General features: G+C 40.7%; 16 protein-coding genes and 3 non-coding genes across 19 annotated transcripts, besides 1 other annotated feature; 6 read left to right on the forward strand and 13 right to left on the reverse strand.

Annotated features, from left to right (window-relative positions):
* Positions 1–57: 57 nt before the first annotated feature.
* Positions 58–1,713, reverse strand: CDC14 (phosphoprotein phosphatase CDC14; the record flags this gene model as incomplete). Its single annotated transcript, NM_001179993.3, has 1 exon — positions 58–1,713. The coding sequence occupies one exon, from the start codon at positions 1,711–1,713 to the stop codon at positions 58–60; it is 1,656 nt and encodes a 551-aa protein (NP_116684.3).
* A 550-nt stretch (positions 1,714–2,263) lies between these two features.
* Positions 2,264–2,352, reverse strand: SUP6. The gene is given in 2 exon segments: positions 2,264–2,299; positions 2,314–2,352. It is a non-coding gene; the product is annotated as a tRNA-Tyr (tRNA).
* Positions 2,353–2,581: 229 nt separating this feature from the next.
* On the forward strand, positions 2,582–4,618 carry PTR3 (Ptr3p; the record flags this gene model as incomplete). Its single annotated transcript, NM_001179994.1, has 1 exon — positions 2,582–4,618. The coding sequence occupies one exon, from the start codon at positions 2,582–2,584 to the stop codon at positions 4,616–4,618; it is 2,037 nt and encodes a 678-aa protein (NP_116685.1).
* A 338-nt stretch (positions 4,619–4,956) lies between these two features.
* Positions 4,957–8,064, forward strand: MET10 (sulfite reductase subunit alpha; the record flags this gene model as incomplete). The annotated part of the gene is made up of 1 exon (NM_001179995.3): positions 4,957–8,064. One exon carries the CDS (start codon positions 4,957–4,959, stop codon positions 8,062–8,064), a length of 3,108 nt encoding a protein of 1,035 aa, NP_116686.3.
* Positions 8,002–8,349: an origin of replication (ARS608; Extremely inefficient autonomously replicating sequence on Chr VI; activated early in S phase in <10% of cell cycles).
* On the reverse strand, positions 8,239–11,751 carry SMC2 (condensin subunit SMC2; the record flags this gene model as incomplete). The annotated part of the gene is made up of 1 exon (NM_001179996.2): positions 8,239–11,751. The coding sequence occupies one exon, from the start codon at positions 11,749–11,751 to the stop codon at positions 8,239–8,241; it is 3,513 nt and encodes a 1,170-aa protein (NP_116687.1).
* A 400-nt stretch (positions 11,752–12,151) lies between these two features.
* RPL2A (60S ribosomal protein uL2 RPL2A) lies at positions 12,152–13,063 on the reverse strand (the record flags this gene model as incomplete). The annotated part of the gene is made up of 2 exons (NM_001180030.3): positions 12,152–12,912; positions 13,060–13,063. The coding sequence occupies 2 exons, from the start codon at positions 13,061–13,063 to the stop codon at positions 12,152–12,154; spliced, it is 765 nt and encodes a 254-aa protein (NP_116688.3).
* A 295-nt stretch (positions 13,064–13,358) lies between these two features.
* On the forward strand, positions 13,359–13,612 carry RUF23. The gene has a single exon (NR_132175.1). It is a non-coding gene; the product is annotated as an RUF23 (non-coding RNA).
* A 122-nt stretch (positions 13,613–13,734) lies between these two features.
* Positions 13,735–14,604, reverse strand: RRT5 (Rrt5p; the record flags this gene model as incomplete). The annotated part of the gene is made up of 1 exon (NM_001179997.1): positions 13,735–14,604. One exon carries the CDS (start codon positions 14,602–14,604, stop codon positions 13,735–13,737), a length of 870 nt encoding a protein of 289 aa, NP_116689.1.
* A 298-nt stretch (positions 14,605–14,902) lies between these two features.
* RPL29 (60S ribosomal protein eL29 RPL29) lies at positions 14,903–15,082 on the reverse strand (the record flags this gene model as incomplete). The annotated part of the gene is made up of 1 exon (NM_001184311.3): positions 14,903–15,082. The coding sequence occupies one exon, from the start codon at positions 15,080–15,082 to the stop codon at positions 14,903–14,905; it is 180 nt and encodes a 59-aa protein (NP_116690.3).
* Positions 15,083–15,354: 272 nt separating this feature from the next.
* MIN10 (Min10p) lies at positions 15,355–15,618 on the reverse strand (the record flags this gene model as incomplete). The annotated part of the gene is made up of 1 exon (NM_001184591.1): positions 15,355–15,618. The coding sequence occupies one exon, from the start codon at positions 15,616–15,618 to the stop codon at positions 15,355–15,357; it is 264 nt and encodes an 87-aa protein (NP_878072.1).
* Positions 15,619–15,970: 352 nt separating this feature from the next.
* Positions 15,971–16,414, reverse strand: QCR6 (ubiquinol--cytochrome-c reductase subunit 6; the record flags this gene model as incomplete). Its single annotated transcript, NM_001179998.3, has 1 exon — positions 15,971–16,414. One exon carries the CDS (start codon positions 16,412–16,414, stop codon positions 15,971–15,973), a length of 444 nt encoding a protein of 147 aa, NP_116691.3.
* A 250-nt stretch (positions 16,415–16,664) lies between these two features.
* On the reverse strand, positions 16,665–17,603 carry PHO4 (phosphate-sensing transcription factor PHO4; the record flags this gene model as incomplete). Its single annotated transcript, NM_001179999.1, has 1 exon — positions 16,665–17,603. One exon carries the CDS (start codon positions 17,601–17,603, stop codon positions 16,665–16,667), a length of 939 nt encoding a protein of 312 aa, NP_116692.1.
* A 162-nt stretch (positions 17,604–17,765) lies between these two features.
* Positions 17,766–18,110, reverse strand: YFR035C (uncharacterized protein; the record flags this gene model as incomplete). Its single annotated transcript, NM_001180000.3, has 1 exon — positions 17,766–18,110. One exon carries the CDS (start codon positions 18,108–18,110, stop codon positions 17,766–17,768), a length of 345 nt encoding a protein of 114 aa, NP_116693.3.
* Positions 17,905–18,195, forward strand: YFR035W-A (uncharacterized protein; the record flags this gene model as incomplete). The annotated part of the gene is made up of 1 exon (NM_001431138.1): positions 17,905–18,195. One exon carries the CDS (start codon positions 17,905–17,907, stop codon positions 18,193–18,195), a length of 291 nt encoding a protein of 96 aa, NP_001418067.1.
* Positions 18,196–18,332: 137 nt separating this feature from the next.
* Positions 18,333–18,405, reverse strand: YNCF0014C. Its single transcript has one exon. It is a non-coding gene; the product is annotated as a tRNA-Lys (tRNA).
* A 202-nt stretch (positions 18,406–18,607) lies between these two features.
* CDC26 (anaphase promoting complex subunit CDC26) lies at positions 18,608–18,982 on the forward strand (the record flags this gene model as incomplete). Its single annotated transcript, NM_001180001.1, has 1 exon — positions 18,608–18,982. The coding sequence occupies one exon, from the start codon at positions 18,608–18,610 to the stop codon at positions 18,980–18,982; it is 375 nt and encodes a 124-aa protein (NP_116694.1).
* Positions 18,983–19,157: 175 nt separating this feature from the next.
* Positions 19,158–20,831, reverse strand: RSC8 (Rsc8p; the record flags this gene model as incomplete). The annotated part of the gene is made up of 1 exon (NM_001180002.3): positions 19,158–20,831. The coding sequence occupies one exon, from the start codon at positions 20,829–20,831 to the stop codon at positions 19,158–19,160; it is 1,674 nt and encodes a 557-aa protein (NP_116695.3).
* Positions 20,832–21,024: 193 nt separating this feature from the next.
* Positions 21,025–23,586, forward strand: IRC5 (putative ATPase; the record flags this gene model as incomplete). Its single annotated transcript, NM_001180003.1, has 1 exon — positions 21,025–23,586. One exon carries the CDS (start codon positions 21,025–21,027, stop codon positions 23,584–23,586), a length of 2,562 nt encoding a protein of 853 aa, NP_116696.2.
* Positions 23,587–23,656: 70 nt separating this feature from the next.
* OSW7 (Osw7p) lies at positions 23,657–25,189 on the reverse strand (the record flags this gene model as incomplete). Its single annotated transcript, NM_001180004.3, has 1 exon — positions 23,657–25,189. The coding sequence occupies one exon, from the start codon at positions 25,187–25,189 to the stop codon at positions 23,657–23,659; it is 1,533 nt and encodes a 510-aa protein (NP_116697.3).
* Positions 25,190–25,237: the final 48 nt, after the last annotated feature.

Genomic DNA, 25,237 nt, shown 5'->3' on the forward strand with positions numbered 1-25,237 from the left:
TTATTATTAGTAAGTTTTTTTATTATATGATATATATATATATAAAAATGAAATAAATTATTTCTTGATGGAGCCACTTATTTTTCTTATACCACCGGCGGCGCTTGTAGTCCTTCTCCCTGACGTTACTCTCCTATTCTTGGGCAATAGTTGTCTTAGTATGGTATCATCTGCGGCATTATTGATGTTCGTTGCGCTGGGTTCGTTATCTTCCATTCGGGACGATGAAGCAGAGGAGATATCATTTTTCTTGCGCGAAACTTTGGGATAATGATTACTTGTGCCGTTGGTATCCTGCATGGATTCGTCATCTGAGTTGTTGCTTTCTATTACTACCTTCCTATTCGCATGGGAAGTTGGATTACGATTATTGTTGATATCTTCTATAGTATTAGAACCGTTTTGGCCCTTTCTCGGCTGACCAGGCGAAGTCTGTGGGACGGCTGAGCTCTTGAATGAATTACTTCCATTATTCGCCGTAGAAGGTTGGCTCGAATTTCTGGCACTAAGCGCCCCATGACCGTTGGATGGCGGCGTCATGGTTAAATCTCTTAATTCACCTTCAATGTTATTTTGCGCAACCCTCTTGTCGTCTTTAAGTTTCTTTTTTTGTAAGCGGTATTCTTCTAAACTTATTAAGGGATATAAGCCGCCAATGGCCTCACTAGGCTTCAAAGAAATTCTGGTTGTGTACTTCCATTCTCTAAAATCATTCTGGTGTAAATATAACCAATGCTGTTGAGGGCCAACGACCATTCCCGGCCTTATAAACCTTAAGAAGCCAATACACTCGTTAGCGGTAAATCCATACGTGTATATTAAGTGAGCACCAATTAAACAACCAGTTCTACCTAGCCCAGCCTTACAGTGCACAGCAATTTTACCTCCCCTTTTAATTATCGTTTCAGCAGCACCAACAAAGTTTTTTACAATGGAAAGATCAGGACATGTACCATCTTCGAAAATTAGATCCAAATGTTGAATGCCAATGTCTTCAAAATGCTTTTTATTATATAAATGAGAATTCAACCTTACCACTAATTGGACGTTATTGTTGGCGAAAAAATTCAGAACTGACTTAAACGGCTGGTTCAAATGTGAAGATTTGGTAGCGAGATAGCCCTTTGGATGGTCCTCTTGTGGTGACGCAAATGCAATAAAATCTGGGGTGAGTACATTGAAGTCTCCAAACTCCACGTGTTCGTATTTCTCGTAACTCTCCAAATTGAAGGAATGCAAATCAATAAGGCCTTTTTCCTTAGCCCTCCAAACGCCATAAACCACATCTTGAATTGTGATTTCGAAATCCGCATTAGAATAACCGGCATCTCTAAATGGCATGAAGGGAGGGTCTACTTGCGCCAACGGCTGAAGCACTTGATGCGGAGTCCATGCCTGAACGAGGATCATATAACAGCAAAGCATACATGCGGCGTTAGCACGTTGTCTGGTCGATGCAGATGAATAGAAAACAACGGCTTTATTGGCATTTTCTGGGTCATTCAAGATTTCATGGAAAATAACGGCAAAACGATATAGATGTCCAATGTTCATGGGACCGAAATCCAAATGGAAACTGTTGTAAAAGATTGCGTCCTCCACGGTAAAAAACACCAGCTCATCAGTATCTTCCGGCGTGTAATCATATGCACCGAGATATACTCTGCCTCGCAGGAACTCGATCGTGTTGTCGAGGTATACACTCCTACGCATTTTTTTTTTTTTTTTATAAGCGTACTTTGTAGTCCCAGCCTCTGTGCAATTGTTTCGTATTATACCTCGAACGAATCGGAAATATTTGGTACATTATTGTTTCAATTTCAATTTGTTTACCTTTGAACCAAGTGAAGAAAAACTTATGGTGCTAAAAGTACATTCCCCGTTGAAAGTGATACAGCTTTCTTGATTGACACAATAGCAATGGCCTTCAAATGCATATCTCTACTATCGGCTAAAAAACGAATGACTCACGTTATCAGGCTCATAGCTTGTGTGTGTGTGTGTGTGTGTGTGTGTGTGTGTGTGTGTGTGTGTGTGTGTGTGTGTGTGTGATTGTTGTTCTAGTCGCTTGCTTTATAAAGTAACGACACTTTCTGGTGCCAATATGTGAAAACGCATTACAGAAAAAAACAGTTGTATTCTACTAAAAACACATCAGTAGTCACAGAAGTCACAGAAGTCACGTATATAAGCTAGTGGCAATCATAACTAACACAGGTGTATTAATGAAAAAATAAAGCCAAAAAAATTTCAGAAAAAAATATCTCCCGGGGGCGAGTCGAACGCCCGATCTCAAGATTTCGTAGTGGTAAATTACAGTCTTGCGCCTTAAACCAACTTGGCTACCGAGAGTCGTTTTTGTTGATTACTTTGCTATATAAAGATTCCTTTATCATTATTTCATGAGGCGCACTTTTGATTTTCACACCTTTTTCAAGCGGAGGAGTTATTCGTCTTATTAACATTACCATTACAGTAGTCATCAATGATTACCTTATCAGCACTGAAAAGATACCCGTAAAATTTAGCACACGCACACTCACACATACATAGGTACGAAATACACAACTGATAGGCGTTCATGCACTCTCATAGACAAAAGTGGGGCCGCCAGACGGATATAGCGAGGGTGCTCGACGATATAGAACACGACCTCTATCTACCGCAACGGCTATCACTCGATGGTGCAACTGGTACTGACGAATCACATGTGCAATACGGTATAGTCAAAGACTGCTCTGTGCTTACGTGTGGCTGCTGTATATCTGAATCGCTATTCAATGATTTATGCAGGGAAACTTCGAACAAGCAAACTGCGTGTCCCATCTGTCAGCGAGAAAATGTTCGACTACTTTCAGCCATCAAGCCGCTGCGAGATTTGGCTCGTCAGATTGACTTCTTCAGAAGTACTACCGGACAGGGCGAAAGCGAAAGCGATGAGCTCCCCGCTATAGTAAAGACTTCACCATCATCATCATCACTATCGCTAACGCCATCGCGCTCTTCCTCCACTGCTGGGCTAGAAGCTGATAACAAGACACTATCAGACCCTACAGTTAAGGAGAAATCATCACTGCTCGAACTCTTCCATATTGTGGCTTCGAAGATGCATAATGCGAATACAGAGGTAGGGTCGGACCACCCACTCACGACTGGCACCACCCGTGATCAAGAAGAACACACCACTAAGGAGAATTACTCAAGCAGCTTACTCGAGCCCAACTATGACGACCACGCGAACTGGAAAATCCTGGATAATGCCTCGAACACAAGAACTGTGCCGATAGATAACAACTTCTCTTTGATGTCTACGGACGTTACAATACCTTCCACAGCAAACTACCAAACAAATAGTGCACATGATCTGGACGAAGAAAAGGAGTACTTTTTTGCCAACTGTTTCCCCATGTACAGAAAAAAATTTCAGTTCAACACACACCCCAAATTCCTAGGGACGAAATCCAAATTATTCATCAACCAAAGCATTTCTCCCGATTGCACCAAATTTGCTCTAATTACTGAACACAAGTGGGAAATTTATTCGATTAATCCGAAGGACAACTCTCCTCAACTAGTATCATGTGGCAAGTCTAGTGGAGAATATGGTCCCAACTTCAACCAACTAACAGAGCAATCGTCATCTTCACTCTCCACTACTTCTCAAGCGTCAAAAAAGAAAAAGAAAAACTGGAGCCAACGTTTTTGCAAACTTTCCAATGATTTCTTGATAATATCGGGTTCGCAAAACATTCTTAATGTACACGACATACACCAAAACGGCAAACTCATCTATACCTACGTGTCGAGATTCCCCATCCGATGCATAGACATAGATCCAAGGTCGCAGATAATAGCCTACGGAATCACCGGAAAGGATAGACATACAGGCGCGGAACAAGCATTAGTCGTGATCCAACAAATTACCAGAAATAAAGTGACTTTGGAGCCCGAGTTCCCCCCACCAATCACCATAACACTTCCATACAGAGATCCCATCAATACCATACAACTTTCGCACGACGCCAAGTATCTGACATGTTCGACCGCGCTAGAGTCGCGGTTCTTGATCATATCTTTGCAGAAAATAAACGAACCAAGACTGATAATGAAAAGTGTTCGGTCCATAGACACTTCCTTAGAATCTGAAGGTATCACTGACACAAAACTTTTCCCAGGAAATCCAAATCTGATGTGTATCACATCAACAGCATTCAATTCATCTCCACTGGTCATAAACACCAAAATCACCCAAATTAACGGTGTACGGACCGTGGCACAACCATCCATGCTTATAAGGGTAGATGAGATTGGATGCAAGATTCACAAGTGCGAAATATCACCAAGAAACGACGCAATTGCCTTCCTCGACCGCAACGGATCAGTTTACATCATGTGTGCCCCCACCATGATGGACAACAACGAAAAAAGAAGGACAATCCTCGTTGAAACCGTGGCAAATGCCTACAGGGCTTATGAATCAGCTACTTTGCGGTTTAACCCAGAGGGCAACAAGCTTTATATTCTCGACAGAAAGGGGACTTTCTTTGTGGAAGACTTTGCATATGGCTTGCCCCAATCTCGCGAAATCACCAAATGTAAGCAAATATTCCACAAATAATGCATCTAAATATATACGTATGTTTAAGGTTCTGGTATACAGGTATTAAAAGAAAACACTATCAACATTCCCAATAAGATATACCACACCACGTGAGCTTATAGAAGCACGTGACCACAATTCACCCCACAGGTGTGGCTTTTTTGGTGCCGTAGAAAAGACTCATTCATGAATCGTCGGAAACCCATAGTCATCTTCGAGCAAAAGGTATATATAAGCAACAGAGGGCAGTAGTTCTCGAGACCACCATCTTTTGATTGGAAATAGTTTCGTTTAGATGGGGTGCACATAGTTTTTTTCAACTGCTTTTCCTCGAGGTCACCCAAATATACAACGAGATGCCAGTTGAGTTTGCTACCAATCCTTTTGGCGAGGCCAAAAATGCAACTTCACTGCCAAAATATGGTACACCCGTAACTGCCATTTCATCTGTGCTGTTCAATAACGTGGACTCCATTTTTGCTTACAAGTCCTTTTCTCAACCCGATTTGCTACACCAAGATCTAAAAAAATGGTCTGAAAAGCGTGGTAACGAATCACGTGGGAAGCCATTTTTCCAAGAGCTGGATATCAGATCTGGCGCTGGTTTGGCTCCTTTAGGGTTTTCTCATGGATTGAAGAACACTACAGCAATTGTTGCTCCAGGGTTTTCGCTGCCATACTTCATTAACTCTTTGAAAACCGTCTCTCATGATGGTAAGTTTCTTTTGAATGTTGGTGCTTTAAACTACGACAATGCTACCGGCTCTGTCACCAACGATTATGTAACCGCATTGGATGCTGCTTCCAAGCTGAAGTATGGTGTCGTGACTCCGATTTCCGCTAACGAGGTACAAAGTGTCGCCTTACTGGCATTGGCGATTGCCACTTTCAGTAATAACTCCGGAGCTATCAATTTATTTGACGGATTAAACTACTCGAAAACCGTCTTGCCGTTGGTCGAATCTGTTCCTGAGGCATCTATTTTGGCAAAACTATCCAAAGTTATTGCACCAGATGCTGCCTTTGATGATGTCTTGGATAAGTTTAATGAATTGACTGGATTGAGACTACATAATTTCCAATACTTTGGTGCTCAGGATGCTGAAACTGTGTTTATCACTTATGGGTCTTTAGAATCCGAATTGTTCAACTCTGCGATTAGTGGTAATAATTCCAAAATCGGGTTAATCAACGTCAGAGTGCCATTACCTTTTAACGTTGCTAAGTTTGTCACTCACGTTCCATCCACTACCAAACAAATTGTTGTTATAGGCCAAACTTTGGATGGTTCTTCGCCTTCTTTCTTGAGATCTCAAGTTTCAGCCGCCTTATTTTACCACGGCCGCACCTCAATTAGCGTTTCTGAGTACATCTATCAACCAGATTTCATTTGGTCCCCAAAAGCTGTCAAATCAATTGTATCGTCATTCATCCCTGAATTCACTTACAATGCCGATTCATCTTTCGGCGAAGGATTCATTTATTGGGCCTCTGATAAGAGTATCAATATTGATGTTGCCTCCAAACTTGTGAAAGCTCTGTCTTTGGAAGATGGGAAATTTGTGTCTTTGAGAACGAAATTTGATAACTTGGCTAATGCTGGTACCTTCCAAGCTCAATTTGTGACCTCGAAAGAACAGATACCTGTTTCAAACATCGATTCTACGAAATTATCAGTCGTTGAAGATGTCAGTTTATTGAAGCATTTAGACGTAGCTGCTACCGTCGCAGAACAAGGTTCAATTGCGTTGGTTTCCCAAAAGGCAGTTAAAGATTTGGATTTAAATTCTGTAGAAAGTTACGTCAAGAATTTGGGAATTCCTGAATCATTCCTAATATCTATTGCGAAGAAAAACATCAAATTGTTTATCATCGATGGTGAGACCACTAACGACGAGTCCAAATTGTCCTTGTTTATCCAAGCCGTTTTCTGGAAATTGGCCTTCGGTCTAGATGTCGCAGAATGTACCAACCGTATCTGGAAAAGCATTGATTCAGGTGCAGACATTTCAGCAGCCTCGATTTCTGAATTTCTCACTGGTGCATTCAAAAACTTCCTCAGTGAGGTTCCGCTAGCGCTGTACACTAAATTTTCTGAAATAAACATTGAAAAGAAAGAGGATGAGGAAGAGCCTGCAGCTTTACCAATTTTCGTTAATGAAACATCTTTCCTCCCAAATAACAGTACCATTGAAGAAATACCATTACCTGAGACCTCTGAGATCTCTGATATTGCCAAGAAGTTGTCCTTCAAAGAGGCATATGAAGTTGAGAATAAACTAAGACCCGATTTACCCGTCAAGAACTTCGTCGTGAAAGTTAAAGAAAATAGACGTGTTACGCCTGCTGATTATGATAGATATATTTTCCATATTGAATTCGATATTTCTGGTACTGGAATGACTTATGACATCGGTGAAGCCCTCGGTATTCATGCCAGAAACAATGAATCTTTGGTCAAAGAATTCTTAACCTTCTATGGTCTAAATGAATCCGATGTTGTCTTAGTCCCCAACAAGGACAACCACCATTTGTTAGAAACAAGAACCGTCTTACAAGCATTTGTGGAAAATTTGGATATTTTCGGTAAACCACCAAAAAGATTTTACGAATCATTGATTCCATATGCCTCTAACGAAGAGGAGAAGAAAAAATTAGAGGATTTGGTTACTCCTGCCGGTGCAGTAGATTTGAAGAGATTTCAAGATGTGGAGTATTATACATATGCTGACATTTTTGAATTGTTCCCATCTGTTCGCCCATCTCTTGAGGAACTTGTTACTATCATTGAACCATTGAAGAGAAGAGAATACTCAATTGCCTCCTCTCAGAAAGTTCATCCAAATGAAGTTCATTTATTGATCGTTGTTGTTGATTGGGTGGATAATAAAGGAAGAAAAAGGTACGGTCAAGCTTCTAAGTATATCTCAGACCTTGCTGTCGGTTCAGAATTGGTCGTTAGCGTTAAACCATCTGTTATGAAATTACCACCATCTCCAAAGCAACCAGTTATTATGAGTGGTTTAGGTACTGGTTTGGCACCATTCAAGGCCATTGTTGAAGAGAAATTATGGCAAAAGCAGCAAGGTTATGAGATTGGTGAAGTCTTCCTATATCTAGGTTCAAGACACAAAAGAGAAGAATATTTATATGGTGAGTTATGGGAGGCTTACAAAGATGCAGGTATTATCACACACATCGGCGCTGCTTTCTCAAGAGACCAACCTCAAAAAATTTACATTCAAGATCGTATCAAAGAGAATTTGGATGAATTAAAAACTGCAATGATTGATAATAAAGGTTCATTTTACTTGTGTGGCCCTACTTGGCCAGTTCCAGATATTACTCAAGCTTTGCAAGACATTCTGGCTAAAGACGCCGAGGAAAGAGGCATCAAAGTCGACTTGGATGCCGCAATTGAAGAATTAAAGGAAGCATCAAGATACATTTTAGAAGTCTACTAAATTAATATAGTAATAAAAACTAAATATCTATTTATTGAACCTGTCTTGAACATTTCTATTTTTTTTTTACTTTTAGTTTTCTTCTATGCGCAAGCTTTTCTATTGGCTGCCAAATAGAAAATTATTGAAATATGATTACATTACAATATTTATTTGTCTTATGAAAACTAACCATCACATTATACTAACTACGGAGGTACCATCTTGAAATCTCGTCCTGAAGACCCTATTAGCATTGGCAAACATACCTTCTTTAAGCGAGACTACAATGAACTGAGATCCTTTAAACCTTGTTTTAATCAAATGACCTATATTTTGCGTATGACTTAAATCAAGAGCAGCATCAACTTCATCCAAAATATACATAGGCGCTGGTCGAAATTGCAACAATGCCATAATCAATGACAAAGCAATCAACGACCTTTGCCCACCGGACAATTCAATCAAACTTTCCTTCCATATATTACCAAGCTTTACTTTAACCTCTAAACCCTGCGTTACGTCCTTACCTTCGCATGGAACCAATTTTGCAAATGAATTTGGTAAAAGGTCTGCAAAAATATTACCAAAATCAAGTGTCACTTTCTCCCATGTTTTGACTAAAGTTTCTCTTTTATATTCGTTCAACTTCGATATAGTCTCTTGGATTTTCATCTTATCTTTTTCAATCGTTTTAATCATTGTTTTTAATGCTGCCTCCTTTTTCTCAACATTTTCTATCATATTCATAATATTTGGATTAACTTTTTTTCTGAGCTCTTGAAACTTCTCGTTCAATTGTTTACTCCTTTCTCTGTAAGTATCCAAATCGATACCCTCATTTTGTTTGACGATATTTCTCACCAGATCAAAATCCTCAAGAAATTCGTGTTTCTGTCGCAGATCTTCAATTATCTTTTCCATGTTGTTCGTATTAGACTTATATTTGTTCAAGTCATGGACCAATTTTTGTAGTTCTAATTCACTGCTTTTTTTCTCGTCCTGTTTTTTCTTTATCAATGTTTCTAATTCATTTAGTTCATCATCAATGTCCATCAACCTTTTCTTTTCTTCGTTCAGTTCTGTCTGGACTGTTACAAGGTCGTCTTCAACACCTCGTATCTTTCCCTCCAAATCAGAATTTTCCAATTTCAAACTTTCAATAGATTTCAAATGGTTATGCAATAGCGTCTTATTAGAATCTAGTTCTGAGCTCAATTGCTCTGTTTCTAATTCCAAGTTTTGAAACAAGTCATATTTACGTTCTGACTCCGATTCCTGCTCCTCCAGCTCTTTCGCCAATAGTTTCAATTCCTTCTTTAATTCATTTAACTTGGATCCTTTATCGCTATCGTACTCCTTCATGTCTTTTTCAATGGTCGAAACTTCTTCTTGACATTTCTTTAAGCTCATTTGCTTGGTTTTGATTTCATTCTCACACTCTCCAATGTCCCTCAAAATTTCTTCATTCCTAGCAATTATTTGGGAAGATGGATTCGCGTCGAGATTACGCTTAGCCAAATCCAATTTATGCAACGAGAGATTTAAATCACTTTGAATGGTCTTTGTTTTTTGCGATGTAGCATATTGCGTCTGTAGCTCTTCCGTTACATGGTTGAGATCAGCCTGAATGGTCTCAATTTGTTTTTGAATTTGATTGTATTTTTGAATATCAACTAATAACGATTCAGAGGTATTTCTACTACCACCAGACAATGTACCCTCTGGGTCGTATACATCACCTTGAAGGGTGATACTTCTAGCGCGGATCTTTGGATGGAAGGTAATTTTCTTTGCTGTTTCCGGATCTTCACAGATTAAACTATTTCCAAAAATAAATTCCATCGCTTTAGTGATAGATTCATCAAACCTTATTAAATTTATTGCCAATTCAACTTTCCCAGGAGCAATTTTCTTGGCTAAATCAAGCACTTGAGAACTTATTGGCCTCGTATATATCTTATCAAGAGGTATGATGGTAACACGCTTGCGTAATCTTCCTCTTTCTAATAGCTGAGTGGCCGTCTGAGAATCTTGAACAACAACATTGAATAGCCTACCTCCGGCACAAGTTTGCAAAGCAGTAGCATAGCGAATATTATCATTATCTATCTGGAAAAGTTGACCCACCACCCCATGGACAAAGCTGGCTTCAAAATTAGGATAAGGTTTCGTATAGTTAAATTCCAGATTTGTTACGCGTCTTTTTAAATATTCAGAGTTCTTACATGTTTGATAATAATGGCTCTTCAATTTATCCTCTCTTTGCTTCAGGTCTTTAATTCGTGATGGATCAAACCCATATTCGACTAGTCGGGCTCGTAGTTTATCGCACGTTTCTTGGCATTGTTTAACATGCTTCACATTTAACTCGTTATCTTTCGTGGCCTCCTTTAATTTAGGTTCAATTGTCAATAGCTCTTTCTTCAACAACTCCATTTTCATGCTTGATTTTTTTATCGCCAAGGAGACTTCATTCAGCTCAGTCTTTGCCTTGGCCAACTGTGCGTTATAACCACCGTCTGCGGCACCGGTCGAGGAAATACCTGTGGTTAAAGTGGAAACTAATTCTTCTTTTCGTTTATAAAGATCCCTTTGTTTACTGAGTTGTTCCTGCACCATTTTATAATCCTTTTCAGTGTTAGCGTATGCCGATTTTTTTTCGATTAGCTTTGCAGAGGAACTTGCAATTTCTGACTCCAGAGCCTTTGATTTTTCAGTAGTATCATTCAAATTTTCTACTTTTATCGACAGTGAAGTTTTCAAACGAGAAATTTCATTTAAAAGACCGTTCTCCTTATTTTCCAACTTGGAGATTGTGCCTTCTTTGTGTAGTTCTTTTTCTTTCTGAAGTTTGATTTCCTCGACATCCTCATTCAAACTGTCTATTTCTTCGGAAGTTTTCTTAACAAATTCATTTAACATTTTCATACGAGTCTCACCGTTCTCCAGAGTTTCTCTTATTGATGTATGTTTATGTTTAATGTTATAGTATTCATAGGATACAACAATTCGTTCAGTTTTTTCCAAATCAGTCTGAGTAGACTGAAATTCTAGGAACATTCTCTTTTCGTTTCGAAGTTTTTCCAGTTTAGGTTCGATCTCTTCAGTTAACAGAGTCCTGTTCTCCTGTAATTTAGTTTCTTTCTTAGACATTGTTCTTTCTGCCTTTTCCCTACGATCCTCGAACATTTTTGTCCCTGCTGCCTCTTCAATCAGTGATAAGATCTCTGAGGGTTTCATATTCAAAACCTTGGTAATTTTACCTTGCATGATTAAAAAATTAGGATTATTGATATTTAACTGCACGGATTGAAATAGTTGCAAAACCGACTGTTGAGGTGCCCTATGCCCATTTATCAGATATTTAGAAGTTCCACCAAGCACGACTTGCCTTGTAACAGAGATTTGAGGAGAGTTAGTGAACCCAATGGGAGAATTTGATTTATCGGTATTATCAAAAACAATGGTTACGCTTGCCTTGGTAACACCTGCTTGACCACGCTTATAGATCAAATCTTGCAGGCTAGATGCTCGCACAGTGCTCATTGATGCTATACCGAGCACGAAGCAAATGGCGTCCAAAATGTTCGACTTACCGGACCCATTTAGACCTGTAATAGCATTGAATTGAGGGTCCCAATCAGTAATGACTGTTCTTGTAGCGTATGATTTGAAACCATCAATAATCAATTCCTCTACCTTCATGCGGTAACGATACTAAAATTGACTTGTATTTACGTGGTCTGCCTCGAGATTTCTTGACTGCACCGTGTGTTTACTGTTGTTGATCTTAAAATTAGAAATGCCCATCATCAGAGCCACGCAACACGGTAATCACTATAAACGCGTAAGGCAGAAAGCCATTTTATTCAAGAAGTCAACCCCCTCCATGAAGCAATGCTTCACAGGGGAGAAGGGGGGAGCTTATGAGAGTATATTAAAGTTTACTTTGAAGAAATATTCTATTACTACAGAACAAAATCTAATTTAGAAATTTTTCTTTAAAAATAAGTGTTATGTTATATTGTATTGTTTGCTTTGAGGAATTTTTTGAGTTATCTTTTTTTTTTTAGATCTTGCTTAAAGAATGACTATTTTACATAATCTAATCTTGGGTCTTTTGAGAACCACGTAACAAACCAGTTCTTCTGGCGGCAATCAAACCGGCCTTTTGACCAGAAACAGCACCTCTAGAGATGGTAGAAGCCTTACCAATATGTTGATGGTTACCACCACCGTGAGGGTGATCAACTGGATTCATGGCAACACCACGGGTCTTTGGCCAAGAGTTTCTCTTCAATCTGTACTTGTGGAAAGCACGACCAGCCTTCAACAATGGTTTGTCAACTCTACCACCACCGGCAATGACACCGATGACACCTCTGGCATCAGAAGAGATAACCTTCTTGGCACCGGATGGTAATCTGACTCTAGTCTTGTTTTCGTCTGGGTTGTGACCGATGATAATAACGTAGTTACCGGAAGCTCTGGCTAGGGCACCTCTGTCACCTGGCTTTTCTTCAACGTTGGAGACAATGGTACCTTCTGGGACAGAACCCAATGGCAAGACGTTACCGACGTTCAAAGAAGCCTTCTTACCGGCGTAAATGAATTGACCAGTGTGGACACCTTCGTTAGCAATAAAGATTTCTTCACGCAATCTGTACTTGTATGGGTCACGGAAGACAACCTTGGCCAATGGGGCACCTCTACCGGAGTCGTGGACAATTTGCTTAACGATACCACGAATGTAACCGTGACGTTCAGCATAATCCAAAGTTCTCAACTTGGCAGCACCTTGTCTCAATCTGGTGTGGGAGGTAAAGATAGAACCAGCACCCTTTCTTTGGTTACGAATAACTCTACCTGAATAAAAAATAATGAGAAAAAACACAGTTCTGTTAGTATACACGATACATTTTCAACAAAAGGAATAAAAAGACTGTAAAAGGGTGTGATGACATTGCGCCATTACGACAATCACATGGTTGTTAAATCACGGTGCTGACATACCCATTGCTTATTGATCTAATGGTTTCTTAGTTTGCTCAGAAATGGTTATTAGTCGCTAAAAAATGACCCAATAATAAAAAAAACGAGGTAATGATATTGAAGGAGGGGAGGGGCAGGGTTCAATCGATTATGCCTATGCGATAGTGCATTGCGTAGTAATCCATAGGTTCACATCCATGTGCACTGGTGCTGCGTTTGGCAATTCCCATACTATTCCAGATTGATCTGATCGTGCAGAGCAATGCCAAACCATCGACCGTAGGCCCAACGGTGAAACAATACGCGGAGAACGCTTAGCCGCTAGGCAGAACGCCTAGTTTACACAGTGGGAGAATGAGGATAGGCCTCTGCCTACGGTACCTTCGAATACAGGGAAAGTGGGAAGAGTGAGCTGCCGAAGTGAAAGAGGCTTACGCATTTTTTCTTTGGGAAGCGGACGCAGGACTAAGCTCATCATTTTCGAAAAAAAAAGAAAGTTGGAGCCGGAAAGGAATTGGGTGTTAAAAATGTACGGGTGAAAAAAGTCTTATTTTGTCTTAAAAGGGGTTCCCCCAGCCGCAAAAGAAAAGAAAAGAAAAATAATAGATCAATTTTAGTTTACTTAGCAATAAACGAATATATGTATTTTATGTTAAGTTCTCACTGTTTATACCCCCTTTTCAATTTTATAAAGATCTAAGTAGCAGCCACGGTTGGACGATCGGAAGACGAAGCAGGCGGAGGTGGGACATCATTGGTTTCCGCATTGTCTTGCCCTTCCTGCACTTGCTCCGCTGGCTCTACTGGCGCTGGCGCTGGCGCTGGCTCTGCCAATGCTGCTGGAGGTGGGTCGCGCGCATTGGTTAAGTTGTCCTTGACCAATTGTTTAATTTCTTGAATCTTAGAGACGTAAGCGGGCTTCACTATTATCGATTTGCCCCTCAAAGTAGCTGTCTTGGCCACACTGTCACAAATGTCCCCAATTGGGGTTTCAGATTGCAAAGTGACCAAAGCGGCAGTAATTTGGTGTGGAGCAAAAGGAATACACTTTCTCCTGTACACCTTGGACCTGTAAATCCAGATTTCTTGAGGCGAGTAGAGCTGGAACAACTCACGGATCTCACTGTCGGTTATATCGTCTGGCAGGTCGTGACAGTAAACCGTATCCGCGGCAGTCTCTGGTGTCTTCTTAACCTTATTTTTTTCTTTGGGCTTCTTTACATCCGTGTCTGGAGTAGAGTCTGCCTCGTAAGGAACGTGTAACTTTAGAAATAGTTTCTGATTTTGGAAAACGGTTCCGTTCAAGTCTTGAATGGCCTTCAAAGCCAGAGTATTGTTTGCGAACTGGGCAAATGCTATGCCTAGTGGTTTGCGAGGGTTGCTATTGTGCCTTTTGCTGAATCTGCGGACGGTCTGCGTTGGAATCAACACTGAACTGGCGCCATAGTTGTTTAGGAAGGCATGTAGGTCTCGCTCACTCGCCGTGAATGGCAGGTTCGAAATGTAAACTGTGGTAATGGTAGTGGTAGTGTCACTGGTAGTGTCATTGTTAACTTGTTCTGTCATTGCGGGCTTGTTTGTATGCTTATGTGAGGCCTTATACTTCTCTATGTGTTGCTACTCAGTAGAAGGTCAACACCATTGTTTTATACATCATTTATCTTTTGTTATTAATTTGTGACGCTTCCATTTTGTGGCACATAAGGAGGAAAAAGAAAATTAAAAGAAAAAAAAAAAGAAATAAAAAAAGAAAACGGTACTGGATATTGAGATAAATTTTCCTTCAATTAAGATAATAAAACATGTTATATAAAATCAGACAAAATAATATGTAAATTTTTAACGTATTATAATCTTAAAAAGTTTATTTCTTGGCAGCAGCCAAAGCCTTAGCAGTGCCGTGTAGGGCATGCTTGTGGTTTCTTCTAAACTTTGGATCAACACCTTTCAAAGAAGGGTACTTGTAGGTCTTTGGCTTCTTGATACCGTTTCTGTGAGCCTTTCTGGTTTGGTTGTGAGCGGTATGGTTCTTAGACTTAGCCATTTTCTGGAGAAGACGATGAATGTACGCAGAAATTGCGAATGGTCATTAAAGGTTAGTAAAAATGATTCATAACGGTGGAGGGGAGTAGCGTGGCAGCTAACTGCCAATCTGAAGTGGTGCTAGCGGGGGCAACTTCGAACAAGGGTATGCTAAAGGTAATTGAACGTTCGAGAAAGAGCGTTCGCTATAAGTTCAAACACTGGTAACTTTCCATTATTTTCCCTTCTCTCTTTTTTTCTTTATATCCTCCACTATATGCCACTCAGCGCACCTCAGATTTGGCTACCTGCATTTCCAATGGGCGAAATGGGGACTTCATGATAATATAACGTACTTTCTAACTGTATTGTTGTTCCGGGGTTCTTGAATATTGAATGAAAAATGTTATAAAATAATGGGTTGAATCTTGAAATATGCAGTATTGAAATATTCTGAAATTGTATGTATCCAGAGATTATGGCAAAGCCTAAAGGGAAAATGGTAGACTTCCTACATTGAGAATATCGCTGGTTTTCCCGAGCGCGGCTAGCGACCATTTTTCTTTGTCCTTACAGAACTAAAAAAAAAAAACCAAAAAAAAGTCGAAAACAAGAATACATGCGCTGTATGGGTCTAAGAGTATGTACGGATGTAAAAGAAAACAGTACTAGACAGAGCGCATAAAAAAAGCCTAATCCCTTTTCCGTCTGTATACTTGTGCTCCCTTATAAAAAAAATTAAAAATTAAAAAATAAAAATAAGAATAGTGTATAAAATTATTTTTGCTTTGATTTTAGTTTATTTATTTACTTTCTAAATACAGTAGGTTAAATAAGGATCGGTTTCTTGAAGAAATTGTAACAAGACTCAGAATAAATATGAATATAGGGAATATGACGGATAAACAGACTACTTTAATTTGTCAAATAATCTAGGTGCCGTGGCAGTGTCCAAATAGTGCTGTAGATGGAAAAACTCCTCCACACAGTCCTCCTTGTGTTCAAGATCCGCGTAGCCGGGTTGTTGTTGCTGTATCTTGACTCTCTCAGCACACTCCTCGTAGTGGTGCACAAGGGCCTTACCCTCCTCCGTGTTCTTGAAATGTTCTCTCAAATCTTCCAACTGATCAGTGACTTCTTCCTCTTCTTCCTCATCTTCGTCGTCATCATCATCATCATCTTCGTCTTCGTCTTCATCCTCATCTTCATCCCCATTTTCTTCTTCTTTTTCTTCTCCTTCTGCTGCCTTTTCTTCATGCTGCTCGTTATCGTCATCTTCGGCCGCGGCCACAACAGGCACAACGGTTATCTTTAGTTGTTCCCAGTACTCACCAACTAGTTCCAACATGCCCATTTTCTATTTCTTTTTCTTTATCCGTGTGTGTAGGTGTAAGTGTATATGTGTGCTTCTGTTAATGTGAGTGCGTGTATACAATATGTGCAAATAAGCGCCAACCAATACTGCCCTTAAGACTGAGTAGGTCCTAATCTCGAAAACCCGGTGTGGGCCACTTTCCAGCAAAGCGCCTCTTATAACAAGCACCGCGCAGGGGAGGCGCGCCCCAGTCCGATATGCCCGGAACGTGCTTCCCATTGGTGCACGGTCACGTGCTCACGTTCTGCTGTAGGTGACGGATGTACCGGCAGGCCGCCTCCACGGTGGTCGCTTTGGACGGCGCGGCCGACACATTTTGCTGTTTCCACTCCGCGGGGATTAAAGACGCCAGTTCGTGCAGCGCGACCGCTAATCGATTACGCCGTGCTTGCTCTGCATGCTTGTGTGATTCGCGCTTGTCATCGTCCACGAGCGCGCCCGATGACCGTCGCTTACTCAGCGACCGCGAATGGCTCGATCCGTGCGGCGCGATTACAGGAGACTCACTTGCTACGACCACGCCTTCTGCGCTGCTGCTGGTCTTGGCCGTGACCGGTGATACGCGTCTTGTGCTGTTCGACGGCAGAATAACTTTCGGATATTGCTTTGGTTTCGGTTTCGGTTTCGGAGTTGGGATAACGCTGTCGGGCAATTCGAACAGCGAAGTGGCCGAATCCGGCCCGGGTTTACCTCTGCGCTTGTTCAAATACGGACTACTATTACTCTTGTTTTTAGTGACTTTGTTAGCGGATGTGGTGGAAGTAGCAGTAGCGACCAAGTTCGGCGAAATGGTTACGGGAACCGCACTTTGCGTGTGTATTAGCGGCGAATATAATAGCCGCGGCTTGATTGTAGCAGTTGTAGCTGGGGAGTGGTGCGCATGCGAGGGCATCATCCAGTCCATATCCATACCTTCCACCAGCTCAAAGGCGCGGTCTAGGTCGTCCAACGCGAGACTGTCTTGTTCATTTTCATTCTCGTTCCCATTCTCACTGCTGTTGTGGTTCTCTTGACTGTTCAGCTCGTCGTTTTGCTCGTTGAAGTCCTCGCGCCCATCATGCCGTTTCGTGTTTACGGTGATAAAGTCTCCGACTTTATCAAGAATGCTGCTCTTGGGCTCTAGATCGTCCACAAAACCGTGTATTCCCTCAGAAGTTGTACGGCCCATGACTTTCTGCTACTCTTGTTCTGTCTCCTTTGCTCATCTCTTCTCTTCTGGTCCTTCCGAAGCATGACTTCTTCCCTGGTTATATACATTTTTCTATGGTCAAGACTCATTTGCCAAATATTTCCGTGCGAGCGGCCGGGTCAGCCTTTCGCCTACCACATATTAGGCGAGGCAAAAAAAAAAAAAAATAGAAAACGAGAAAATCGCACTTGCAGCATAGGAAATACTTGCACACAGACATACACATACACACCGTACGCAAAGAAGGCAAGGCAGCAAGAAAAACTGTGGGAACGTAGAAATGAACGTACCTACGGCGCCAACTCCCAACAAACATTTGAACATACCTGATTTGAGGTTCGAGAAAGTGTTCAAGAAAGCTTTACACAGGGAATTGGCACCCTCATCGTCTCTCTCACGGAAGGCGGGTGTGATTACGAAAGTTGTGGTTCGCGATGTCCTGCTCATGCCCTTATTGCAGAGCTTTGTTTTGTCACTCGCGCTCATGGGTGTGAAGGAATGGTTGTCTTACATACGCTTGAAAGGACGAACCCTAGGTGACCGCATTAGACAGAGACTTTTTCCGATCTAAATAATGCATATAACCGTATCTTTTTTATATGAACCTAGTTTTGCTGTATAAGAGCCGAGAAAAAAATATAGGAAAATATAGGAAAATATGCAAAATAGAAACACGAATTTTTTTTTTGTTAGAGAAAAAAAGAGATAAGCCCTGTAGGGGGCTCGAACCCCTAACCTTATGATTAAGAGTCATACGCGCTACCGATTGCGCCAACAAGGCATTTTAATCTCTGGCTACTCGGCACTAAAAGATGCACCACATCCGATGTTTAGGCCGCACCATAATTTTTTCTTTTTCCTGTCTCTTTGTCCTTTCACATTGCACAAAAGTAGAGGAATAATGGATGGATCTAGGATGTACGTATATATGATATTAGCGGTCTGAAGAGAAAAAAAAAACAGCAACAATAACATCGCACTTGATGATCAGAAGGGCCCCTACCACCTTGCAGCTCAGTCACGACGACGTAACCTCTCTGATCGATGACCTGAACGAGCAGAAACTCAAGCAGCAGCTGAATATCGAGAAGACAAAATACTTCCAAGGAAAAAATGGCGGATCGCTGCACTCCAATACAGACTTTCAGGACACATCGCAGAATATCGAAGACAACAATAACGATAACGATAACGATATCGATGAAGATGACGACATGTCATCTTACAACGACAAAGCAGCCTCGGTAGCGCACACCAGAGTCCTCAATTCCTTGCATCTGTCCACCGACAGCAATACCGCCCACGAGACGTCCAATGCAAACGACAACCACAACCCCTTCTACATCCGCGAGGAATAATAGCATATCCGCATACGCACACGCACACGCACACGCGCACGCATCCACATTCACTTTCACTTATAAAATTTCTTCTCTCTAGTTTTATATACGTTGTATTAGAAATATAAAATATGACAATAGTACACTTTGTAGGCTCTCTTTTTTTTTTTTTTTTTTTTTCTTATATATTTTTTTACAATGACCACGGTTTGTACACCTGGGGCTGCAATTTTGCAATGGAGTCGCCTTCGCCTACTTCCTCGCCTTCCTTGCCTACACGTTTCACGCCATGTCCTGTGGCCGTATTGCCGTCTTCGTCATCGCCCTCCTGGTCCTTCTCCACTAGTTGTATGCCCGAGTCTACTTGCTCCGAGATCAGTACCAGTTTCTTCGACACATTCAACTCCTCCAGCGACTTGTTCAGGTCAAGAATCTGTTTACTCAGTGATAATCGGTCGTTCAGCATCTTTTCAGATTCCTTCACATATTTCAGTTTTTCCATCTCCAGTTGCGTTTCTAGATCGCACAGCTTTGTAAACTTGCTCTCTAATTTCTCCATGGTCAGCTTGACTAACTCTTGGATTATCGCTTGGCTTTCTTCAATGTACTTTTCGGAGATCTCTCTCGACTTATCAGAGACCTTACCCAATTTGTCGTCGCCTTGCAGTAGCGTCTGGACAGCATCATTCACGCATTCCATCAACTTCGAACCGGACACACTACCATCGCGGCTGTCGCCACCCTTACCATTCAGCGTTGAACCAACAACTTCTCGGATGTAGTTGTCCTCGATCGGTAAGCTTAGGAATTTTTCAATGCAGTCTTCTACACGCTTGTGCCCACCCACGTGGTCAGCAATCTTCTCCCACTGGTCTTCATACATTTCAATACCCTCCAGCAATAGTAGCATCTCCTGGTCTGACCAGTTTTTTTTAACCGAGTTTCCGTTGTTTTCTAATCTGATGAAATCTGAAGATTGAAAGTTGGCACCGAAATGACCCTCTTGGAAACAACGGGAGCACAGGTTGGTGTCCCGTGCACGCAAATTGTGGTAGCGCACATTGATTGACTCGTTACCGCATGTATGGCAAATGTAAACTTTGTGAATCTGCCTGGAGTTTCTACTTTCGTCTTGTAATGCATTGAAGTCTTGTGCAGAATCGTAAACGTTCTTCTTGATTGTGAGATTAACGGGAAATTCCTTCTTGACTTGTGGTTCCGCTCCATCTCCTCCTTCCACTTCTTGCTTGATCACATTCTCTGGTAAAAATGGCTTTAACCCCTGCGGAGTGTCCAGAACCACTTGGAAGTGGCCCGTAAAACTTGGCCCAATAAGACTGGGCTTGGTCCTGGGGTCAATCTGATAATTGATTAAGCCCCATTTTTCCAAGAACGCGTGAATCTTCACTATCGAGGCAACATCCATGGCAACATTTCTTCTCACAGCGGTAATGGTCAAATATTCGTACGGCGAAAGACGGTACGTGTTGATGATAAAATTTCTTGTGTCCTTATATGCCTTTGGTGTCTTGAACCTTGATGAATCGTTGAAAAAGTCGGGATTGGATCTTTTTTCGATCTCGTGGATCTTCGAAATATCAAACCAAGAGGCAAACGACGGAATAATCACCGGGTGAGTTTGCTTTGCCAGGAACCTAAGGGCCTTCTCCTCCAGTTTCTGTGCTTCTTGCTCGTAATTGATTTTCTTATGAGCTACTTCTGCTCCCAATGTGGCAGATTCCTCCTTCGCCTGTTCCTGTGCTAAGTGAGGGAAAGATGGCGTGTTGGTGCTTGTGGTGGGTGGCTCCTCGGTCGCTTCGTGCGAGTCTACCATAGGGACATCCTTATCCTTTTCAGTGTCGCTCATTATCCTGGCCTTCTATCTACTCTTTGCTTCTCTGCTCTACCCTTCTCTCTATAAACCTCACGAACTAATTCAATGTTGATGAAACTTATTTTTTCCAACTTTTTTACATCAAGCGGGTGACAAAGAGAACGCCGTAATTAAATTATCATAGAAAAGAGTAACGGATTAAGGAAGTATCAAATTTGGCGATGAGATGAGCAGATGCTCAAACGCGGCGCTGATGACTGTTGTTGAGGATGCTGTTGGGGCCAGGGTGGCTGCAAGGACGAGAAACATGAGCAATGGCGTCAATTACCGGGAGAAGGAAGTCAATGACCTAACGGCTGACATTTCAGATTCAGATTCAGATTTGGATTCAGAGGACAATAAACATGGCAAAGGCGACAATGACACTGCCCCCATATGGTTACAAGATGATGTGCATTCAGACGAAGATATTCAGCTGGACTCAGAGGACGATTCCGATACAGAAGCTGTTCAAGCCCAAGTGGTGGATAAATTGGCAAAAGACACGAAATCAGAGCAAAAATCCTTGGATGATGAGCTCTCCGAGATGGATACCAAGACGGTTTCTTTAAAACTTAAGAAACTAAACGAGTTTGTGAGGCAGAGTCAGGTATATTCCAGTATAATCGCCGATACTTTACTACATCGATCTAATGAAGTGGCTAACGCTAATACAAAAGATAACAGCAACTCTGATGATGAAGAACATTCTTCAAAAAAACGTAAAACAAAAAAAAAATCAATAACAGATTTCTTCAAAAAACAGAAAAAGAACGAAGATACAACCACCCAAAACGGCGCACCAGACGATGCAGCAATAAAGCAACCTCGCCTATTGAAAAACTGTATTTTAAAACCTTACCAACTAGAAGGTCTTAACTGGCTGATCACTCTTTATGAAAATGGCCTGAACGGAATTCTTGCCGATGAAATGGGTCTTGGTAAGACTGTTCAAAGTATTGCTCTTTTGGCGTTCATATATGAAATGGACACAAAGGGTCCTTTTCTAGTGACTGCACCATTAAGCACCCTAGATAATTGGATGAACGAATTTGCAAAATTCGCTCCTGATCTACCAGTTCTAAAATATTATGGGACCAATGGTTATAAGGAACGTTCTGCCAAGTTGAAAAATTTCTTTAAACAACACGGCGGCACGGGGATCGTCATCACATCATATGAAATTATTTTAAGAGATACCGACTTAATCATGAGTCAAAATTGGAAATTTTTAATTGTTGATGAAGGCCACCGTCTGAAAAATATAAACTGTAGATTGATTAAAGAGTTAAAAAAAATCAATACTTCCAATAGACTGCTACTAACAGGGACGCCTTTACAAAATAACCTAGCTGAATTATGGTCACTTTTGAATTTCATAATGCCCGATATCTTTGCCGATTTCGAGATATTCAATAAATGGTTTGACTTCGACAGCTTAAATTTAGGCTCCGGTTCCAACTCTGAAGCATTGAATAAGTTAATCAACGATGAACTACAGAAAAATTTGATTTCCAATTTACACACAATTCTGAAACCATTCCTTTTGAGAAGATTGAAAAAAGTTGTTTTGGCTAATATTCTGCCGCCAAAGAGAGAATATATCATAAATTGTCCGATGACGTCTGCACAGGAAAAATTCTATAAGGCTGGATTGAATGGAAAGTTGAAAAAAACCATGTTCAAAGAATTAATCAAGGATTTTTTCACATTGAACGATGAATACATCGGCCACGTTTCTAATCGGTCCATACGAGATTTCATCAATTATAAACTATCTGGTAATGAAACTTCAAATACAGACAATAAAATCAATCCAACCTTGTTGCAAATGGACAAACTATATAAGAAGAACCTGCAAATGGAAATTTCAAATAAGAAATTGCAAAATATGATGATGCAATTGAGACAAATCATTGACTCAACTTTTTTGTTTTATTTCCCATATTTACACCCAGAAGACTTGACTTTGGAAACTCTTTTAAAGACGTCTGGGAAATTACAAATCTTACAAAAATTAATCCCCCCATTAATATCTGAGGGGCACAAAGTGCTTATTTATTCTCAGTTTGTTAACATGCTCGATTTGATCGAAGATTGGTGTGATTTAAATTCGTTCGCGACATTTCGAATTGATGGTTCAGTAAACAATGAAACAAGAAAGGATCAACTCGAGAAGTTTAATAGCTCGAAAGATAAGCATAACATTTTCCTATTGTCCACAAGGGCGGCAGGACTGGGTATTAATCTAGTCGGGGCAGATACAGTTGTCTTGTTTGATAGTGATTGGAATCCACAGGTGGATTTACAAGCCATGGACAGGTGTCACCGTATTGGCCAAGAATCACCGGTTATAGTATATAGGTTGTGTTGTGATAACACCATTGAACATGTTATATTGACCAGAGCGGCCAATAAGCGAAATTTGGAAAGAATGGTTATCCAGATGGGAAAATTCAATAACCTGAAAAAATTGGCGTTAAATGAAGGTTCTTTTTTGAAGGCAAACAAAGCGGGTGTTAATGTCACTAATAAGGACTTAGTCCAGGAGTTATCTATGCTTTTAATGAGCGATGAATCCAATATAGGCTTTGAAAATGGGGGACAGAAAGAAAATAAGGCTACTGAGGGCCAACTGACTGATAAGGAGGTTGAAGAATTGACCAACAGATCTCTTGAAGCGTACAAGGCCAACAGAGTCGTAGATCTGCCGCACGTCAAGCTATTTGAAACAACCTCCGGTCTTTAACTTGGTTATCATACAATATTGTTTTTATTAAATGTTTGTATATATGTACATATACATACCTATATATTGATCAATGTTCTTGCCGTACAAATTCTTCCTCTAGTTGTTCCTTTAGTTCACGGTTTTTGAATAAAGTATCCGCAGTATTCATTCGTTGCAGAAAGGTATCTTGAATATTATTTTTTGTGTTCTGGAAATCAGCTTTTAGTTTAGTAATCCATTCCAGTATCAAAGTCATATCCAGATCATGTTTTACCAGACGGTTCCTCTCAGAAATAACTTTCTTTTTCAATTCCATGAAACGGAGCCAGTTGGAATGATTCTCTTCTATATAGGCAGGATCGTATTGATCTTCCAAATGGAGACCTCTGACGTCCATATATGCCATTCTTTGCGACCATTGACTTATCATTACATCGCCCCACTCTTCGTACACTTCGACGTTTTCAAGACGAATCGATTCTGCCAGTTTAGCCATTTCGGTAAGAAAAGAATCTAATGAATGAAACAGTGATTTTTCAAAGTCTAACAAATGTATTTTATAATTCTTCAGTATCGATGTGATAGATGATTTGGTAATGTAAGCTTCCAGTTCAACTTGACCCGATTCATCAAAATACTTTATTTTATTTTGCACAGGATCGAATTTAGAGGTACAATTAATATCTTTGATTTTTGAATCTAGAAACACTAATTGCTCATTAACGGTAGTGTTAAGGTCATCAAGATTCCTAGTGATTTCTATAGATTTATTTTGCACCTCGGCCTCGAACACAGACTGTATCTCTGAATCCAAAAGTGCCATCGCACTGTGTATTTTCGAATCTATAGCCTTAATCCATGCTTCATATTCCATTTTTAATGATTCTGCCTCGTAAGTTTCCAATTCTGCATGGCTATTGGAACCAATGATAATCTTTGACAAATCCTGCAAAATAGCAGCAGTGACGAGTTGTGAGTTCCCGTGGCCATCCTGTACTCCATCGAACTCGTATTCTTTATTTTCATCCTCAATTCCGACATCATCCTCATCCTCATCTTCATCCTCATCCTCATTTTCATTCTCATCATCCTCATAATCCTCTGTTTCCGAGTCTGTCTCAAAAATGGGTTTGGTGAGCGTGCCATCAGCGCTAAAGGAGCCGTATTTCATCCAATCCGTAGAGGAGTTAAATGGATTCTCTAGTACATTCTTCACATTGTCTGTATATGGCTTTAAATAGTACCAGGCAATCCTTAGATGATTTAATAAAGGTCCCAACTTGGAATGTAGCGAACAGCAGAGCTCATTTAGCCTTAGAAAAGAGAAAATATTGTACCAAAAGCGGTAAAAATATCCCATAATTCTCTTCAAGGATGAGTTGGGGTATCTTTCAATCAGTGGTTTTATCGATTGTGAGTACTTTCCAACTAAATAGTCAGAAACCGCTGAACCTTCAACCAATTTAGAATCGAATAGTGAGCCAACTGAAAATTCAGTATGCCGGCAAATGGGCTGTAAATCTGTGGCAAAGCTTCCCAGACCATTTTGCTGACAGACCAGATACCTTGCAATAAACACGCAAGCCAGCAAAGCAGTCGTTACTTTGAAAACGGCCTTCATGATTTTTAGTAAAGAACTAACCACCTTTTTCTTAGTTAAGAAAAGGTC

Source organism: Saccharomyces cerevisiae, chromosome VI (genome assembly GCF_000146045.2).
Source record: "Saccharomyces cerevisiae S288C chromosome VI, complete sequence".
In the NCBI taxonomy this organism is placed as follows: domain Eukaryota; kingdom Fungi; phylum Ascomycota; class Saccharomycetes; order Saccharomycetales; family Saccharomycetaceae; genus Saccharomyces; species Saccharomyces cerevisiae.